This window comes from Notothenia rossii, assembly GCF_949606895.1.
Source record: "Notothenia rossii genome assembly, chromosome: 10".
In the NCBI taxonomy this organism is placed as follows: Eukaryota; Metazoa; Chordata; class Actinopteri; order Perciformes; family Nototheniidae; genus Notothenia; species Notothenia rossii.
This window is the reverse complement of record NC_136908.1, coordinates 65,188,089-65,208,190: the sequence shown is the minus strand read 5'-3', so window position 1 is coordinate 65,208,190 and position 20,102 is coordinate 65,188,089. Positions and strand designations below refer to the sequence as shown.

The window sequence follows — 20,102 nt, the reverse complement described above, 5'->3', positions numbered from 1 at the left end:
TTAACCTAACCCAGAGGTGTTTGCTTTAAAAGGTTTCCAGAAAATAAGTAGTGTCATAACTAGGGGCTGTTCCAAGGTCAGACTGAGCTAAAACTGAAGAGGGACAGAGACGTTAAGAAAATAGTACACTGTTTTAACAACCACATTTTACAAGACAAACCACCCTCAAATGACAGCACTAACCACCCTCAAAAAACTAACCAAACAACCTCAAATGACAGCATTTACTACCTCAAACCAGAAGGTTAAAATCAAGCATCAACTTCAAAGACAAACACTGCAATTCCTACAGACACAATACAAATTTAAAAGTCAATTTACATGACCATGAAGGATCCAGGATGATGTCAGGTTTTACCCGGTTAGTAAGCTGGGCTTCAATCAGGAAGTCTAAGCATGGCCAACTAGGGGGCTGGTCCAAGGTCAAACTGAGCTAAAACTGAAGAGGGACAAAGACAAGGGTAATGAAAATTGTACACTGTCAAAACTGCATTTTACAAGAAAAACAATTGCCCCAACAGCGTTCACCTCAAACAACCGTGTTTACTACCTAAAACGGACAACCGCATAAACCACCTCAATAGATCGACCAAAGAATCTCAATAGACCGACCAAACCACCTCAATAGACCGATCAAAGAATCTCAATAGACCAACAAAACCACCTCAATAGACCAACCAAACAACCGCATAACCCACCTCAATAGACCGACCAAACAACCGCATAAACCACCTCAATAGACCGACCGGACAACCGCATAACGCACCTCAATAGACCGACCAAACCACCTCAATAGACCGACCAAAGAATCTCAATAGACCGACCAAACCACCTCAATAGACCGACCAAACAACCGCATAACCCACCTCAATAGACCGACCAAACAACCGCATAAACCACCTCAATAGACCGACCGGACAACCGCATAACGCACCTCAATAGACCGACCAAACCACCTCAATAGATCGACCAAATAATCTCAATAGACCGACCAAACCACCTCAATAGACCGACCAAAGAATCTCAATAGACCGACCAAACCACCTCAATAGACCGACCAAAGAATCTCAATAGACCGACCAAACAACCGCATAAACCACCTCAATAGACCGACCGGACAACCGCATAACGCACCTCAATAGACCGACCAAACCACCTCAATAGATCGACCAAATAATCTCAATAGACCGACCAAACCACCTCAATAGACCGACCAAAGAATCTCAATAGACCAACAAAACCACCTCAATAGACAAACCAAACAACCGCATAAACCACCTCAATAGACCGACCGGACAACCGCATAACGCACCTCAATAGACCGACCAAACCACCTCAATAGACCGACCAAAGAATCTCAATGGACCAACAAAACCACCTCAATAGACCAACCAAACAACCGCATAAACCACCTCAATAGACCGACCAAAGAATCTCAAAAGGTCGACCAAAACCACTCAAATGAACACGTTTACTACCACAAACCAGTGGGATAAAATCAATGAAGCATCAACTTCATATAAAAACAAATGCAATTTCTACAAACATGATATTAATGACAAAGGCAACTTACATGACAAGGAAGGATCAAGAATGGCGTCAAAAGTTTCCCGGTTAACAGCTATGAACTTCACTAAAAACCACCTTAAAATAAAACAAATCCATGTTGGTTCTTAAACAGTATGAACAATTGGCAAATGCTAAGCTAAGCTAAGCATTGAAGGATAAACATTTGCAATGAAACAGCAGCAGGTGAACCTACAAAATGTGGGGGGTAAAACAATTCACCATGCTGCACACAAACAATTCATGTGTTGAACCTATTCACCACAGCAGGTGTGGGTAATTAACAAATGACTGGTATCCTGGACAACCAGGGAAGCAGGACAAACATGAGAAAGCAGAAAGTCAGTGTTGAGCCTGAGGAATACTTGTGCAACAAAGTAAACTGCCTACCTGTACCACCAACCATGACTCCTCAAAGAGGGAACAAAGGCCCACAGGTGCCTTTTATAGCAGGGCCTGATTGGGGGAGGAGTCTGGAGCTCCTCTTGTGGAGAATTACCCACCACAGTGTGAAAGTGTTGTCATTGTGTACTTCCTGCCTAAACGTGCATGAGGTGATTTGCTTGACAGTTTATGTTTGAATGTTGACATGCAGAGGGCAAGGCCAATTCAAAGTTAATTTGGGATTCATATAAGGACATTTTGAGTACAGACACCAAAAGGCTTTATTATCAGAATATTTTATACTGTATTTACATTTGCTCGTGTACCTATGTTAACGTTGTGTTGGTCATAGTGCTCCATAACTGAGACCCCTGAGGCCTGTACCTGAAGCAGGGTTTGTGGTTAAGGTAACTTCAGGATTAACTCCAATTCCAAACCACACCCTACCCACTCCCCCTCCTGATGGAGTGGGCTCCGTCTGTAGTCTCACTCGCAGCTTGATGAGGCTCCTTCTCCCAGGTGGAGGTGTAAATACAGCAGGAGGATTTGGGACGAACTCCCCTCTCTCCAGCTGAAACAGGACACGCCATAATACCTAACAGCGGTTTCAAATCAGCATCTCTTGGATTAAAAATAACAAAAAGAAAACTCTAACAATCCATGGTAACTGATGCTGAACACCTGAGCTGCTCCAGGTAATGTTCCAGAGATCAGCTCAGTGAAAGCAGGTGAGACGGGGATGTTTAACAGAACATGTGAGATCATCTGAACTGATACAGTTGACAGTGTGGAAAGACAAATTAAAATTAAGAACATTAGTTTTACAGTTTCATTTAATCTTTCAGGTGATGCTAGCTTAGAGTGGTTACCAACAGCAGCCATCAGTTCATGTGAGCTCTGAAGACCACTGTCTGTACATCTGCATGACACAATAGATAACAGCATGTGGATATATGCCAGTGAAAATTCTCCTTTACTCTTATACCTCATTCACACCAACGCAACTCCGGTTCAAGCCCCGTGCTAGAGCTTTTCAGGTTCAGAACCGGTTCTCCGGTTTAGCTCTGGCTCTTTTCACACTGCCCAGAGTCCGACTGGTAATGCGTCATTGCGTCATCGTTTGCGTGCCTGCTTCATAAAGCCAAACCACATGGATGAAATCAGTTGCATTCATTTCTTATGGCTCTATCTGCAGCTTTTCCGGAGTCATTTCTGTGGTTTGGACTATATTCTTATAAAAAAGTGTACTCGTGTCAATAAACTTTTTTTTAAAACACAACTGCTTCCGAGGTCGGTCTTATTTCTTAAGGTGGACTGAACCATGAGTGTGGAGTAACGTTGTATCTTTCATTTAAATGAACCGTAACCTTCACCCAGGTATGTAACAGCTGTTCTCAAATGAACAAGTGAAGTAAAGTTTAATATTTATAGTTTTATAGATTTATAATGAGTTATAATGAGAGGTGATCAACGTGAATGCTCAGGTTCCACCTTAACACGCAGACACGTTGCTTCACCATGAGCAGAAACCTTTATATATACAGTCTATGGCAGAAACACTGAAACTCTGAAACTCTTGTTAAGTTTCTCCATCGTTGTGTACAAACTGGATAAAACGCAGGCTTGTTGTTGTTGTTCAGGAGTTGATCCTGCCCCTGCCTCGACGTAAGCGTGACGTATGCGGTGCTTTTGCTCTGGCCGGACATTTTTTTGGTGCTGGAAACGAACCGGATTCCGGAGCTAAGAGGCTGCTCCGCTGCAGTGTGAAGAGGAAAACCCGGTGCTTTTCAAGCTCCAGCTCCGAACCGGCCCTGAAACACCGTTGGTGTGAATGAGGTATTATACACGTCTTAGATTTGATTATTTCATGGTTGCACTCTGATCACTGTTCCTGAACACACTAACAATACTGACTTTGATCAAGTTGAAAACACGAGGACTGTCAGCCGTTTGTTAGAATGTTTTTTATTGGACTTCAAAGCTGCTAAAACTTAGAAGAGCTGTTAACAAACCCTTTCACACAGGTTTGATATTAGAAAACAGCAGTCAGGAGAAGGGGTGCATCGTGTCCTCACAGTCAGTAAAGTGTTGATGAAAAGACACATTTAAAACGCTCAGATTAATATCAGAATGCAAACACATCGTCTTCAGTCCCTGCTGATCAGGGACACTACATTTCATCCTCTCAAGATAACGCCCTGGGTCTCTTCTGTTCCAGTGACACTGAAGGAAGGAGATCATTAGGGTTAGTGAGACCCTCCTGTAGACCCTCAGTTTAAGGGTTAGTGAGACCCTCCTGTAGACCCTCAGTTTAAGGGTTAGTGAGACCCTCCTGTAGACCCTCAGTTTAAGGGTTAGTGAGACCCCCCTGTAGACCCTCAATGTAAGGGTTAGTGAGACCCCCCTGTAGACCCTCAGTTTAAGGGTTAGTGAGACCCACCTGTAGACCCTCAATGTAAGGGTTAGTGAGACCCCCCTGTAGACCCTCAGTTTAAGGGTTAGTGAGACCCCCCTGTAGACCCTCAGTTTAAGGGTTAGTGAGACCCTCCTGTAGACCCTCAGTTTAAGGGTTAGTGAGACCCTCCTGTAGACCCTCAGTTTAAGGGTTAGTGAGACCCCCCTGTAGACCCTCAGTTTAAGGGTTAGTGAGACCCCCCTGTAGACCCTCAATGTAAGGGTTAGTGAGACCCCCCTGTAGACCCTCAGTTTAAGGGTTAGTGAGACCCCCCTGTAGACCCTCAGTTTAAGGGTTAGTGAGACCCCCCTGTAGATCCTCAGTTTAAGGGTTAGTGAGACCCACCTGTAGACCCTCAGTTTAAGGGTTAGTGAGACCCCCCTGTAGACCCTCAGTTTAAAGAGCAACTTCCAGGTTAAAGACACCAGTGAATAAATGTGTAGGAAAATGATGAATACACTAGATTTTCAAAGAAATATACAGAAATATCCACTACAGTGACATCTGGCGTCGTTTTTGTAAGAAATATTCACTTCCGCATAAAAAAGCCTCGGCACGTGACCTCCCGCGTGTGACGTGACACGGGGGACACAAGGGGGAGAGCGGCCGGTGTAACGTATTAATAAACATGGGTCCCAATGCTAGTTTCGACACAGAAGACACAGAAGAAGTTGAACATGAATATTCAAATGCATATGACGGACCACAACCTTATAATTATGAGCCTGCTAGGCGTCCAAGAGACCAGGAGCAGCCAAGGATTAGAAGAAATAACGGCCATCGGAGAGAAATGGAGCTGTGGTGTGAGGAGAACCAGTGGAGAACAGAGCAGCTGTCTTGGTGAGTGACCGGCGTTAGCTACAGAATGTTAGCTAACGTCACATCACAACATTGTGAAGTTAGCTATCATATATCAGGCTATAACTAAAGTAGCATTGATAATATAGTAACGTTACTGGCAGGACTGTTGATACTGATCCATAACAGAAACTAATGCGCAAGTATCAGCCGTATCTCGCGTTACCTAATGCAACTCCACACTACGGTGCTGTGTACCGGAGGGGAGAGAGAGATACGGCTGATACTTGACGATCTGGCGGAGAAAGGTTGTGGAGCCTCCGTTGATATGCCGTTGTAAATGGCTTGATGGAAAGCAGGTGTGTAGTCGGGGAGGGTGCACAGCTGATTGCAGCAGGTGAGTGGAGGTTGAGCCGGGAGCCAGGAGTGACAGCCACCACGCCCACACAAACAACACAGACAGGGGGAAACGAACACAAAGGAGACGGCTGGAGCAGTACAGCCACCACAGCGTTACCTAATGCAACTCCACACTATGTCTTACGGTGCCGTGTACCGGAGGGGAGAGAGAGAGAGAGAGAGAGAGAGCAGCGAAGGGGGGGGGAGGAGAGAAGTAATACGGTTTCCTGATAAAGCTGTGGAGAGTATGTGCTGCAGGGAGGTGGATGCACAACGCACCCAGGAACGAACGCTAGCTCCGGTCCTTTTTACTGTGGACTCGATGTCCTGACAGGCTGGTATTTGTGCAACCTGCACAAACACGATACTGCACCATGATTACAAATGGTGAGATACAATGTAAAACTACAGAAAAATACCAGCTAACTAAAACACAACCTCTCTACTCAACGCAACTCTACTATACCCGCGGTCAGAGAGGGAGATGTGTCCCCTGTGTGATGTAATATGACGCGTTTGACGTAAAAAGCCGTTTTTAAGAGCAGAGCTCAAAATTGCTCCTTTCCCTCTGAATTCCTTATGTCTCTAAAACATATCAAATCCTGCATTCACTTTTTTAATTGTAATTTTCAAGCAAGTTTAAGCATAAATGTAGAAAAAATAAAAACCTGCAAGATGCTCTTTAAGGGTTAGTGAGACCCCCCTGTAGACCCTCAGTTTAAGGGTTAGTGAGACCCTCCTGTAGACCCTCAATGTAAGGGTTAGTGAGACCCCCCTGTAGACCCTCAGTTTAAGGGTTAGTGAGACCCACCTGTAGACCCTCAGTTTAAGGGTTAGTGAGACCCTCCTGTAGACCCTCAGTTTAAGGGTTAGTGAGACCCCCCTGTAGACCTTCAGTTTAAGGGTTAGTGAGACCCTCCTGTAGACCCTCAGTTTAAGGGTTAGTGAGACCCCCCTGTAGACCCTCAGTTTAAGGGTTAGTGAGACCCCCCTGTAGACCCTCAGTTTAAGGGTTAGTGAGACCCCCCTGTAGACCCTCAGTTTAAGAGGAGTTCTCATTTCTCTAACCGCCTGCTGCTTCCCCTCCTCGACTCCTCAGCTCGCATCTCCTGTGGGCGGGACTAATACACGAGGAGGGGAGTTAGAGAAATTAGGGCCCTTGTCAGCGCTGTCATCTGTCCCCAGTCACGTGACTTTGTTTACAATCTGACAGCTGGAAGCAAGGGAAATCCCTCCGGCATATGGCTCTGGTGATCAAACTGAATGCCTGCCTGGCGTCAGAGTGTAGGGGACACACCAGGGACCTTACTTCCTCTTGACACCGGACACAAAACACCTAAATACACTTGTTCTAATTGTGCTTCTGTCTTTCTGTGTCTTTTCATCTACTCCGTAAACTCCCTCAACGTCCCGCTTCAGTGTGTGTGTGTGTGTGTGTGTGTGTGTGTGTGTGTGTGTGTGTGTGTGTGTGTGTGTCGGGCCTGGCGCCACGAGGGGGCAAAGGGGAGCATTGCCCCCTCAGTTGTCTTATTTGCCCCCTCGCTTTGAGCATGATTCATCCATCAAAAAGTACAATAAATGTCACAATTATATAAAATAACTTTAAATAATGATTTCCCCCAACACGTTACGTGTGGGCGGGCAGTCAAGCAACGTGTAAACAAGCCTCAACCCCAAGTGAGCGTGTATTCTTAATGTTAGCGTGTGTGCTTGTAAACACAGTCGGATGGGTGACCAAAACGTCCCCGTTTTCCGGGCAAAGTCCCTGTTTATGGTGGCCGTTACCCGGTGGCCGTTACCCGGTGGCCGTTACCCAGTGGCCGTTACCCGGTGGCCGTTACCCGGTTGTAACTCCCGAAAATGCTCCCGTTTTTGAATGTGCGTTAAAAAACAGAGCAAGGTGAAATAAAACGTTACATGTCAGTAAAAACAGAGTAACAGTGTTGTGCCTTTTTGTAGCGTTAGCGTATTTCTTCTTCTACTACTTCTTGTTCTACCTACTTCTTGTTCTTGTTCTTGTTCTTGTTCTTGTTCTTCTTCTTGTTCTTCTTCTTCTTCTTCTTCTTCTTCTTCTTCTTCTTCTTCTTCTTCTAATTCGATGTACCTTCCCGCGAAATATTGGAAAAAAGAAACTCGGCTAGTAGTGTCAACTAAATCCATAGTATTACAACAAAAGTGCTTTAAACGAGGTTAGTTACGAATTGATGTTCTCAATGGCCAAGTGTGGGGTTGAATATTAAATTAGTTTAGATTAGATGTATTGTCCCCAGGGGGAAATTCATTTTACAGCACTGTGGAAACAATATGAAATCAACAACAAATAAGACAGACAACTACAGATAGCACCACACATGATGGTTACTTGTTATTATTTAGGGCTGCCTGTATGGATCAGGCTTTTGCCAAAGCGAGCCCTTTTACTATAATAATAATAATAATAATAATAATAATAATAATAATAATAATAATAATAATAATAATAATAATAATAGGTATGTATTATATAAACCGTATTGGTACAATGAGCGACATCTAGTGGCGGATTGTGGAACATTTATCCGATTTTTCTCATGGCATTTATGACGCATTTCCACTACACGGCCAAATAGAGACAAACCAGGGGACTTTATGTTTAATCTGTGTCTGTGCATTTGCTGTAGTATTGTCTATATATTATTCACTTTCTTATGAAATGCCAGGTTGTAAGCCTTGGTTTGAACATTCAATCCTGGAAATAAAAAATCAACCAGATTAATTGTTTTTTAATCATGATATAGAGTAGATAGTAAGTAAGTAAGTATATCTGATAGGATGACGAGTTAAGGGATAGAGGAGAAAAGTTTATGGTATAATTATAGAGCCAATTTATAAATGGAGGAAATCAATGTATAAATTCAAATCAATGTTAGTCTGTTAACCAAAGTGCAGCCATCTGATAATGTGCTATCTATTATTAAAGATCAGAGGAAAAGAACAGAATGAGAGGGGTAAATCCAGAATAAAAATAAAGAAGCAAAGAGATTGTAGAGCAGTGAGAAGGAAAAAAGCTTGGTGTGTCAATTCATTACATTGTCAGTATTTTTTGTTGTTGTGATGAAAAAATCGCCCCCTCTGACTTTTTAACAGCCCCCTCAGTCATTTCATCCTGGAGCCGGGCCTGGTGTGTGTGCGTGTGTGTGTGTGTGTGTGTGTGTGTGTGTGTGTGTGTGTGTGTGTGTGTGTGTGTGTGTGTGTGTGTGTGTGTGTGTGTGTGTGTGTGTGTGTGTGTGTGTGTGTGTGTGTGTGTGTGTGTGTGTGTGTGTGTGTGTGTGTGTGTGTGTGTGTGTGTGTGTGTGTGTGTGCGCGCGCGTATGGTTACGTGCGGACGTGGCAGCAGGACTCCCCTCTCCGCTGACTCTCTTGCAAGGAGCTGCCATTGGTCCAGACTAAACCAGCAGCCAATCAAAAGCGAGTGCGATGACCGAGCCCACTGACGTCATCCGCGTAAGTGGACCAATGAGAGCTGTAGAAATGTTCCAGGAGACATGTGTAAGCTGCAGGAGGACAACCCGGAAAAAGAGAGGGACGGTCGGACAGGAGAGGAGAGGGAGCCGCTGAAAAACACGGAGGAAAAAATACACACACACAGACACACACACGCACACACGCGCGCGAATCGACAGACACACACGCGCGCACACACACAGGTGGAAGCTGCGTGACACACACAGGTAAGAGACGGGTTGATATGTTTAAATGTATATTCATATTTAGTCCTGCAGACTTCTGTGTTAAGAGATGCTTGCATTTACTTTGGAAGGATTAGAAAACGGAACACGTGTTAGTTTAAATGGTAAATCTGCAGTTAGTGTACTTCTAATGTAGAGGATAATAAACAGACTTTAATTTAGAGTTGACTTTTATTTAATTAAGCCTGTTTTTCAGGCCTCAGGCTCGAAAATGACATTCCCAGAACAAATGACTATAACTTCTCTTCTAAAAGGGGTAAATTAATAATATTTGTTCTCAAAGCAATGATACACCTGTGAGTTGGATGTAGAAAAGTCAGAATCAATATAGATGTTTTTATTTTAAAGTGAATTCAGATTGAACATAGTAAAAAAAATTAAATTATTGTGTCCGTCCGAAAATAAGCCATTACTTAGTGGAAAATCACCTTTGAATGACGGGATAGTAGACTAAAAGCTTTAGGAATCCAAACTATACATATATATATATATATATATATATATATATAACATATAATAAGTAGCCTACCCTGTATCAAGATTGATGCAAAACAAGTGAACTTTTTTTAAAGAGGTTTAGCAAAAAAAACCTTCTGGGGTCATTTCAGTGCATTTTCCATATCTCTGGAACCCATCGGTCGATTTTGATGATTGACATCTCTTTTAAACCGTTAGAGCCAATAGAATCGAGGGGAAGTTCCTAAATCCATCTACACGAGTGAGAGTGATGCGTAGCCAGAATGCCCTGGAACCGGAAGCTGTCATACACTGTCGTAGCAGCTAATATGAAATCTCCTTTATTGACATAAAAATGGAATGATGGATTATGAGTAATCATTTCAAAGTGACACAGACACATTGGATTAACCATTGGATTAACCTTCAGCAGCGTTTTTATCGTTTTGATGTCATTGAAGACAACTTTTGATAAGAAAACAGCAAAGGTAAGACTTATTTTCCGTTTTGACTACCTAAAGCTACGTGGTGTGATGTCTGTATTTGCTTCTGATCGCTCAGTGATGATACTTATATGTCTGGAATCTGTGGGATCTCAGCTTGCTAATCGATATCTTGTTTGTGCAGATCCGATAAGTAATAAGGGTATTTTACCTTGAGTTCTGTGCTAAGTGCGTTAGCATTGTTTTGCTCAGGGCTAATTCAGAGCCTTGTTATTACCCTTGTGTTTCGTTTTGCTAAAAATGGTTAATATCGTCTGAAAGCTGTGTTTTTTTCCCGTTAAGCGGGTATGACACATTCATAGTTTGTTAAATGTTAAGAAGCCCTCTGACGCTGTTTCTTGCAAGATGTTGCAGTTGTTTCTGTGATGGCAGTATAAATATTAATGTACCAGTTCATTCACCCTAATACAGCATGAACAGGGGGAGGGGAGTATATCATATTGGGTTAGGCTCTGAGGACAAAGGTGGGCGGTACACAAAGTTATTATGCAGGGCAGTGATTGGTTAATTGATTGATTGGTTGGATGATTGCTTTGAAAGCTTTTATTTTCTGCTGTTCGACCAACATTCTCAGTCATAACCGGTATTTATGTATTTTTGTCACTCTGTGTCTCTGTGTGTCCATGTCTCTTTGTCTCCATCAGTTCTTCAGGATGATTCAGGCGCTGCTGATGTGCTTTGTGCTGTGCGTGGTGTCAGGCAGCAGTAAACCCACTGAGAGAAAGAGTCGGATCCACGATGAAGACCCTCTCAGCCATCTAGAGCATGACGACAACAAAAACTACGACTACGACCACGAGGCCTTCCTGGGCGAGGAGGAGGCCAGAGCCTTCGAGCAGCTGCCGGCCGAGGAGAGCCGGCGCCGGCTGGGGTGAGGCGTGCACAAATATTACAATACTCTGATAAAACACACAGTAAACAATAGTAATTGTTCTTTTTGTACCCGTGCACCCGTGTACATGTCTACCTTTATACCTGTGCACCCGTGTACATGTCTACCTTTATACCTGTGTACATGTGTACATGTGGACCTGTGTACATGTCTACCTTTATACCTGTGTACCTGTGTACATGTGGACCTGTGTACATGTCTACCTTTATACCTGTGTACCTGTGTACATGTGTACATGTGGACCTGTGTACATGTCTACCTTTATACCTGTGTACCTGTGTACATGTGGACCTGTGTACATGTCTACCTTTATACCTGTGTACCTGTGTACATGTGTACATGTGGACCTGTGTACATGTCTACCTTTATACCTGTGTACCTGTGTACATGTGGACCTGTGTACATGTCTACCTTTATACCTGTGTACCTGTGTACATGTGGACCTGTGGAACTGTGTACATCTCTACCTTTATACCTGTGTACCTGTGTACATGTGGACCTGTGTACATCTCTACCTTTATACCTGTGTACATGTGGACCTGTGGACCTGTGTACATCTCTACCTTTATACCTGTGTACCTGTGTACATGTGGACCTGTGTACATCTCTACCTTTATACATGTGTACATGTGGACCTGTGGACCTGTGTACATCTCTACCTTTATACATGTGTACATGTGGACCTGTGGACCTGTGTACATCTCTACCTTTATACCTGTGTACCTGTGTACATGTGGACCTGTGTACATGTCTACCTTTATACCTGTGTACATGTGTACATGTGGACCTGTGTACATGTCTACCTTTATACCTGTGTACATGTGTACATGTGGACCTGTGGATCCGTGTACATGTCTACCTTTATACCTGTGTACATGTGGACCTGTGGACCTGTGTACATCTATACCTTTATACCTGTGTACCTGTGTACATGTGGACCTGTGTACATGTCTACCTTTATACCTGTGTACATGTGTACATGTGGACCTGTGGATCCGTGTACATGTCTACCTTTATACCTGTGTACGTACATGTAAACCTGTGGACCCTTGTACATGTGTACATGTGGACCTGTGGACCCGTGTACATGTGGACCTGTGGACCCATGTACATGTGTACCACCTGTGTACATGTGGACCTGTGGACCCATGTACATGTGGACCCGTGTACATGTGGACCTGTGGACCTGTGTACATGTGGACCCGTGTACATGTGGACCCGTGTACATGTGGACCCGTTTACATGTGGACCTGTGTACATGTGGACCTGTGGACCTGTGTACATGTGGACCCGTGTACATGTGGACCTGTGGACCTGTGGACATGTGGACCCGTGTACATGTGGACATGTGGACCTGTGGACCCGTGTACATGTGGACCCGTGTACATGTGGACCCGTGTACATGTGGACATGTGGACCTGTGGACCCGTGTACATGTGGACCCGTGTACATGTGGACCCGTGTACATGTGGACATGTGGACCTGTGGACCCGTGTACATGTGGACCTGTGGACCCGTGTACATTTGGACCTGTGGACCTGTGTACATGTGGACCTGTGGACCCGTGTACATGTGGACCTGTGGACCCGTCTACATGTGGACATGTGGACCCGTGTACATGTGGACCCGTGTACATGTGTACATGTGGACCTGTGGACCCGTGTACATTTGGACCTGTGGACCCGTCTACATGTGGACCCGTGTACATGTGGACCTGTGGACCCGTGTACATGTGGACCTGTGGACCCGTCTACATGTGGACCTGTGGACCCGTCTACATGTGGACATGTGGACCCGTGTACATGTGGACCTGTATTCTTTCCTGCAGACGTGTCCTTAGTATTTCACTTCCTGTTTCTCAGAGCAAACACAGACACAGGTTGAACCGGATCAGACGGTCCACTTCACACCTGAAGCTATGTTGTCTAATATCAACAGATGATAACTAATAAAATGGTGTGTGTGTGTGTGTGTGTGTGTGTGTGTGTGTGTGTGTGTGTGTGTGTGTGTGTGTGTGTGTGTGTGTGTGTGTGTGTGTGTGTGTGTGTGTGTGTGTGTGTGTGTGTGTGTGTGTGTGTGTGTGTGTGTGTGTGTGTGTGTGTGTGTGTGTGTGTGTGTGTGTGTGTGTGTGTGTGTGTGTGTGTGTGTGTGTGTGTGTGTGTGTGTGTGTGTGTGTGTGTAGCATCATGGTGGATAAGATGGACAGTAACACAGACGGGTTTATCTCTGACGAGGAGCTGAAGAACTGGATCCGGATCTCTCAGAGGAGGCAGATCGTGGACAGCGTGGATCAGCAGTGGAAAGACTTCGATCTGAACCAGGACGACCAGATCAGCTGGGAGGAGTACAAGAACACCACCTACGGGAGCTACCTGGGTAAATAACACACACACACACACACACACACACACACACACACACACACACACACACACACACACACACACACACACACACACACACATAGGGCTGTCACAATTAATTTTGTTGGACGATACATGTTCCTGGAAATGATTGGGATAAACGATAATATTGTCGCACCGTTGTTAGACCATTTTACACATAATGATAATATATAATAATAATTCAAGTACATCCTTTCAAACATAACTTTGTTTTGAACATCCAACATTACAAATTAAATGTGAAATAATATTCAAATATATAAATGATATATAATAAATAAAACAAATACATTTAATTATAAAAAGTGAATTAAATCACACACAACGAAAACAATCAATTAAATAGACTCAGGCTGGAAAATAGAGCTCTCTCTCTCATATATACTGTATGTGTATATATATATATATATAAATAAATATGAGCACACATTGTCTCACAAGCAAAATGACCCTCCTTAAAACAACAGTCCACTGTCCATCCAAAGACCCAGATGCCTCAACAGGCCATATCCAAATCTGTTTTTCAAAGTTTTCGAGCAAGGAACACCAACATGTCTGCATTGTCGGGCAAATGCATCTTTGATTGCAAACTGTAGGGAAGATGGGGGCTCTCCATCGCCAGCTGCCGTGTTTGCTCCCAGCTGGGACACCTCATTCATGTCTGATTTGTCTGAGCATCTCACCTCAATCTGCTCCATGTCCCCATCCACACTACTGCTAGGTGATTTTAACATCCACGTGGACTCCAGCACCTGCACCTTTGCCGCTGAGTTTCTGTCACTATTGGAGTGCTTTAAAATCACCCATCATGTCCAAGGTCCCACCCACACTAAGGGCCACACCTTGGACTTAGTGTGCTCGGTGGGCACCGAACCTAACCATCTCCAGGTTTCATGCCATCTTGTTTTCTCTACCTATTCCCCTACCGTTGCAGCGCTCAAAACGCACCATCACTTTCAGGAACATCAAGTCAGTGAGTGCACCTGCCCTACACACCATGGTAGCATCCCATCTCGCCCCCTATCCCCCTAATACCCCTGTTGATGACCTGGTAGCCTGTTACAACACTGCCCTAGCGCTCACCCTTGATGCTCTGGCCCCTCTCAAAACCTGTACCGTCTCCTACACCTGCCCTGCCTCATGGTTCACTGCCGAACTCTGCTCCATGAAGGCTGCTTGTCGCCGGCTTGAGAGACTCGTTAGAGCAGCTGGTCTCACTGTCCACCGTGAGGCATACAAGGACCATGTAAGGGCCTAGAAGGAGGCGCTCACCCGGACCAAAGCTCAATATTATTCAACCATAATCCACGACCAACAACATCAACCAAAAAAATCTTTTTCAACAATAAATAGTTTACTCCGCCCCATTGCTGCCCCACAACCTCCTGGTGCTCGTGACCTCTGCTCGGACTTCCTGGATTTTTTCCAGGCCAAAGTGAATTCCATCCACTTGCAGCTTAGCGCACCTGCCCCCCTGCTCCTCACACAGCTCGTACTCCAAGCGCCGCTGCTCCAACTGCACGCTCCTCATACTGCCACCTCTCTGCTTTCGCCCCTGTGTATGCTGTCCAGGTGGCTAAGCTGATCTCTAAGGCCAAGGCCTCCACCAGCTCTCTGGACCCCATGCCCACTGTCCTAGTAAAGGCAACACGACACACTGTTCTGCCCACCATCGTGGACATCATTAACTCCTCCCTGCTAACTGGCATCTACCCGACATCCTTCAAAACCGCCTCAGTCACCCCCATTCTGAAGAAACCCGGACTTGACCCAACTGACCTCAACAACTACCGGACAATCTCCAACCTTCCCTTCCTTAGTAAAATCTTGGAAAGAGCAGTCGCCGACCAACTCCACCATCACATGTCCAACCATGAGCTCTATGAACCCTTTCAATCTGCCTACCGGACCCACCACAGCACCGAGACTGCCCTGATCAAAATCACCAATGACCTCCTCATCGCAGCTGACTCAGGTTCCATCACTACACTAATTCTCCTTGACCTCTCTGCAGCCTTTGACACCATCTCCCATGATATCCTCCTCACCCACCTGTCTGAACTCCTTGGCCTCACTGACTCCGCCCTCTCCTTCTTCCACTCATACCTCTCGGACCGGACACAGTTTGTCACACACGCTGGCTGCAGCTCCCCCTGTGCCTCTGTCAACCATGGAGTCCCCCAAGGCTCGGTGCTTGGTCCCCTTCTATTCACAATATACATCCTTCCGATTGGTGATATCATCCGCAGCCATGGTCTCTGTTTCCACTCCTATGCCGACGACACCCAACTGTACATCAGCACAAAACGCTCTGCCCATCTCCTTCCTCAGTCACTAATCAACTGCCTACACAAAATTAAAACCTGGATGACCACCAACCTACTCAAACTAAACAGTGATAAAACTGAGCTCATGGTTGTGGCCCCCAAGGCACTGCTCGGGAAGGTTGGAGATCTGCTCCTCAACATCGACGGCTCCATCATCTCCCCATTCCCTCAGGTCCGCAACCTTGGTGTTGTCTTGGATTCAACCCTCTCATTTCAGAACCACATCAAATCCATTTCAAAATCAGCCTTCTTCCACCTCAGAAATATTTCAAGACTCGACCATCACTTTCCGACTCTGTTGCTGAGAAGCTAATTCATTGTTTCATTACCTCACGCCTGGACTATTGTAACGGACTCCTGTCCGGGGTTCCCAGCAAAACCCTGAACAGGCTCCAGTACATACAGAACTCAGCTGCCAGGGTTCTCAAACGCAGCACGCCCTGGCAGCACATCACCCCCACTCTCTCCAACCTCCACTGGCTCCCGGTCAAGTCCTGCATCACCTACAAACTCCTCCTCCTCACCTACAAGTCCCTCCGTGCCCTCTCCCCTCAGTCCCTCACAGATCTCCTCCACCCTTACATCCCGTCCCGCACTCTTCGATCCTCAGACTCCGGCCTGCTCTCCATTCCCCATTCAAGCACCTTCGGGGACCGTGCCTTCAGTGTCGCTGCCCCCACCCTCTGGAACTCCCTCCCTGCAGAAATCCGCAACGCCCCTTCTCTCAACATTTTCAAATCAACCCTGAAAACTCATCTGTTCAACATCGTCTTCCAACAATAACTCACTCCCCCCCCCCCACTTACACTTCCATTTCTGCCCCCTGTTTTATGTTTATGTTTTTTTTTATGTTTTATGTCTTGTCCTTGTATGTTTCTTTGTAAAGCGACCTTGAGGTTATGAAAGGCGCTATATAAATTCAAAATATTCACTGGGAATGGGGGGGTTGTGTTTCAGGGTTAAGGTTGGTCGTATTGCTAGCTTTTGTTGCTATCTTTTTTAAAGAAATGCGTCCATAGGTTCGGTTCGTTGATTTGGCTTAGTCCAAAATATTCCCACACCGGAGATGTGGAATTAGGTTTCGCAACCAATTCCATTTAACTTCAAATTCCCCTCGAGTAAGTCACACATTGTCTCTATATTATTCATTTGGCTGCTACACTGCTGCACGCGGAGTTTCCTGGGGCCTCATTTATAAAGGGATATACGCTCAAAAAATGGCGTACGCCAGTTTATACGCAATGTTTGCGATTTATAAAATACTAACTTGACGGAAAAACGTGCGGTCCTCCACGCAACCTCTAACCCATGCGTACGCACTAAGCACAAACAACGGGAGAGACGAGAAACCGTGACCCCGTTGTCAGAAGGAAGGATGGAGAGAAATATGTGGAAATAATACCATAAATAAAATGTTACCTCTCATTTATCATATATGAAGAATTCATTTTCAAACATTGATTAAAGCCAATCTTAAAATGATTTAACAAACGCCTGTTTGAGACTCCTCAGTGCACACAAAAACATAACTGGGAGAAATAAATAAATACGGAAATGTTATTGATCATCTCCTGTTAAGAAATGTATTCTCATAAATGATGCGGTATGCAGAAGGATAGAATTACTTTAAACTGACGCCATTCGCCTTCGCGTCGAAAGGAGCCAGTTGAGGTGGTTCGGGCACCTAGTTAGGATGCCACCTGGATGCCTCCCTAGGTGGGTGTTCCAGGCACGTCCAGCTTGGAGGAGACCAAGGGGTAGACCTAGGACCAGGTGGAGGGATTATATCTCTTCGCTGGCCTGGGAGCGCCTTGGGACCCCCCAGTCAGAGCTGGTTGATGGGAAAGGAACGTTTGGGGCTCTCTGCTGGAACTGCTACCTCCACAACCCAACCACGGATAAGCGGGAGAAGATGGATGGATGACGCCGTTTTGCATTTCTATAGGTTGCATAGATACGAGCAGGGTTTTATATACTATCATGTTTAATCGTGTTTTATGCCGTTCGCCAATAGCCTACTTGATAAGTCGCTCGTAAAACACAGGAGGTATGGAAACTAAGAACACTATATGTGGTAAATTGTATAGCTGATATAACACATTAGTTGTATTTCCTTGTGGATTATGGATATATAGTTGCTGATCGACAGCTGGGACACAAACCACCAAATACAAAAACATAATTCAGATCCAGTTGTCATGACTCCACTCCGGAGGGATCCCCCGATCATTTCTTACAGTTTCTCATCAAGGGGGGGGTCTCCTGTCCCCGGTAGAAACACACTGCCTGAGGAAGGCTATGTGTATTTTTTTGTCATTAACCTTTTTCGGACCACTTATTTATTTATTTGGGTGACGATCCAACCTCCATGCTGCTACTCTGGTTCAAACTGCATCCACCAAACAATATGATTTATCTCCACCTCCCCAAAAGAACCAGAATCTGCCACGATGTGAGAGGTTTTAGCTGTTCTGTCCTCATTTCCTGCGATCTTCTCCATGCAGTCAGTCAGAATGAATGAATGAAAGGGCGTTTCTTTGACTATTTATAGGAAATTATGGGCGTTACGTGAAGCCCGCAAAAGCTGCACCGCATTTCGAGTCGATTGTGATTTATAAAGGGAAACCGGCATAGGAAGTGCCGTACGCAAGTCCTACGTCGGCAGGCGGCAGACACAGCGCTCCTGGCTAAAATGCTGGTCACATCCTTATGTAAACAAACACGCATGTAAACGGCAATTTATCAAGGTCAGAAAAGTTATCTAGTTCATTTTTATTTATCGTACGATAGTAAATTAATTGCTTATCGCAACAGGCCTACACACACACACACGAACACACACACACACACACACACACACTCAAAGAAGGTCCCTGATCTCTGATTGGTCCTGATCTCTGATTGGTCTTGATCTGTGGTTGGTCCTGATCTCTGATTGCTCCTGATCTTTGATTGGTCCTGACAGAGGACCCTCAGACCGACACAGAGTTTAATTACGGTCACATGATGGCGAGGGACGAGCGGCGCTTCAGAGCCGCCGACACCAACGGAGACCTGATCGCTGACAGGAAGGAGTTCACCGCCTTCCTGCACCCCGAGGACCACAAGCACATGAAGGACATCGTGGTGCAGGTGATGTAACATATATGATGTCACTGCTGTTATGTCACATATATGATGTCACATGATGATGTCACTGGTGTGATGTCACTGATGTCATGTGATGGCTCACAGGAAACGATGGAGGACATCGATAAGAACGGAGACGGCTTCATCGACCTGAAGGAGTACATCGGTGAGGAAAACTTTACTGAGTTCACTTCCTGTTGTGGCTCCGTCCACCAATCAGAGGGCCTCTGGTGTGACTGAACGGTGTGTGTTCTGTTGGAGACATGTTCACCTCAGAGGACGGGGGGGCGTCTCTCAGGTGGTTTATTGACTTATTTCCTCTGACTGACATGTCTCTGTGTGCAGGAGACATGTTCACCTCAGAGGACGGCGAGGACGAGCCAGACTGGGTGGCATCGGAGCGTCAGCAGTTCTCAGAGTTCAGAGACAAGAACGGTGATGGGAAGATGGACCAGGAGGAGACTCTGGACTGGATCCTGCCGTCGGACTACGACCACGCCGAGGCAGAGGCCAAGCACCTTCTGCACGAGTCCGACGCCAACCAGGTACCTTTCACCTTATTATATTATTATTATATTACCACCTCATCATCAGCCTTCATTAACCACATGACTCCTGCTGTCTCAGGACGGGAAGCTAACCAGAGACGAGATCCTGAGTAAGTTCGAGGTGTTCGTCGGCAGTCAGGTGACGGACTTCGGGGAGGCGTTACTGCGACACGACGAGTTCTAGAGGCCAGTCGCAATACAAACACAATCATTTATTTTTTAAAGCTGGTCAAACTAAAAACGTTGCGGATTCATAGATTTATAATGATATTTGATGTTTTATAATATTTCCTTCTCTGAGGATGTTTATATCCAGCTCTCGTTCAGAGTTCAGGTGATGAGGTCAGAGGATGTGTAAATAAATGTGAAACTAAGGAGACAGATATTTTCTGATTCAATAAAGTCTTTCTTCACATATAAAGGTGTTGGTGTTTCTGAGAGAAGTTGGACATTGAATGGATCAGAGACTGTGTTTTACATTTCATTTATTTTATTATATTTACATTTTCAGA

At 45.2% G+C, this 20,102-nt stretch overlaps 1 protein-coding gene across 2 annotated transcripts; it reads left to right on the top strand.

Moving 5' to 3' along the window:
* Window positions 1–8,938: 8,938 nt before the first annotated feature.
* On the top strand, window positions 8,939–20,011 carry calua (calumenin a). Of its 2 annotated transcripts, none has more exons than XM_079653434.1 (8): window positions 8,939–9,312; window positions 10,220–10,274; window positions 10,934–11,160; window positions 13,364–13,557; window positions 18,879–19,045; window positions 19,148–19,208; window positions 19,388–19,587; window positions 19,670–20,011. In XM_079653434.1, exons 2-8 carry the CDS (start codon window positions 10,236–10,238, stop codon window positions 19,772–19,774), a joined length of 993 nt encoding a protein of 330 aa, XP_079509560.1. In that variant the 5' UTR covers window positions 8,939–9,312; window positions 10,220–10,235; the 3' UTR covers window positions 19,775–20,011. The 2 variants fall into 2 exon arrangements, with proteins under 2 accessions (XP_079509560.1, XP_079509559.1); XM_079653433.1 differs by having other exon boundaries at window positions 8,941–9,312; window positions 10,217–10,274.
* Window positions 20,012–20,102: the final 91 nt, after the last annotated feature.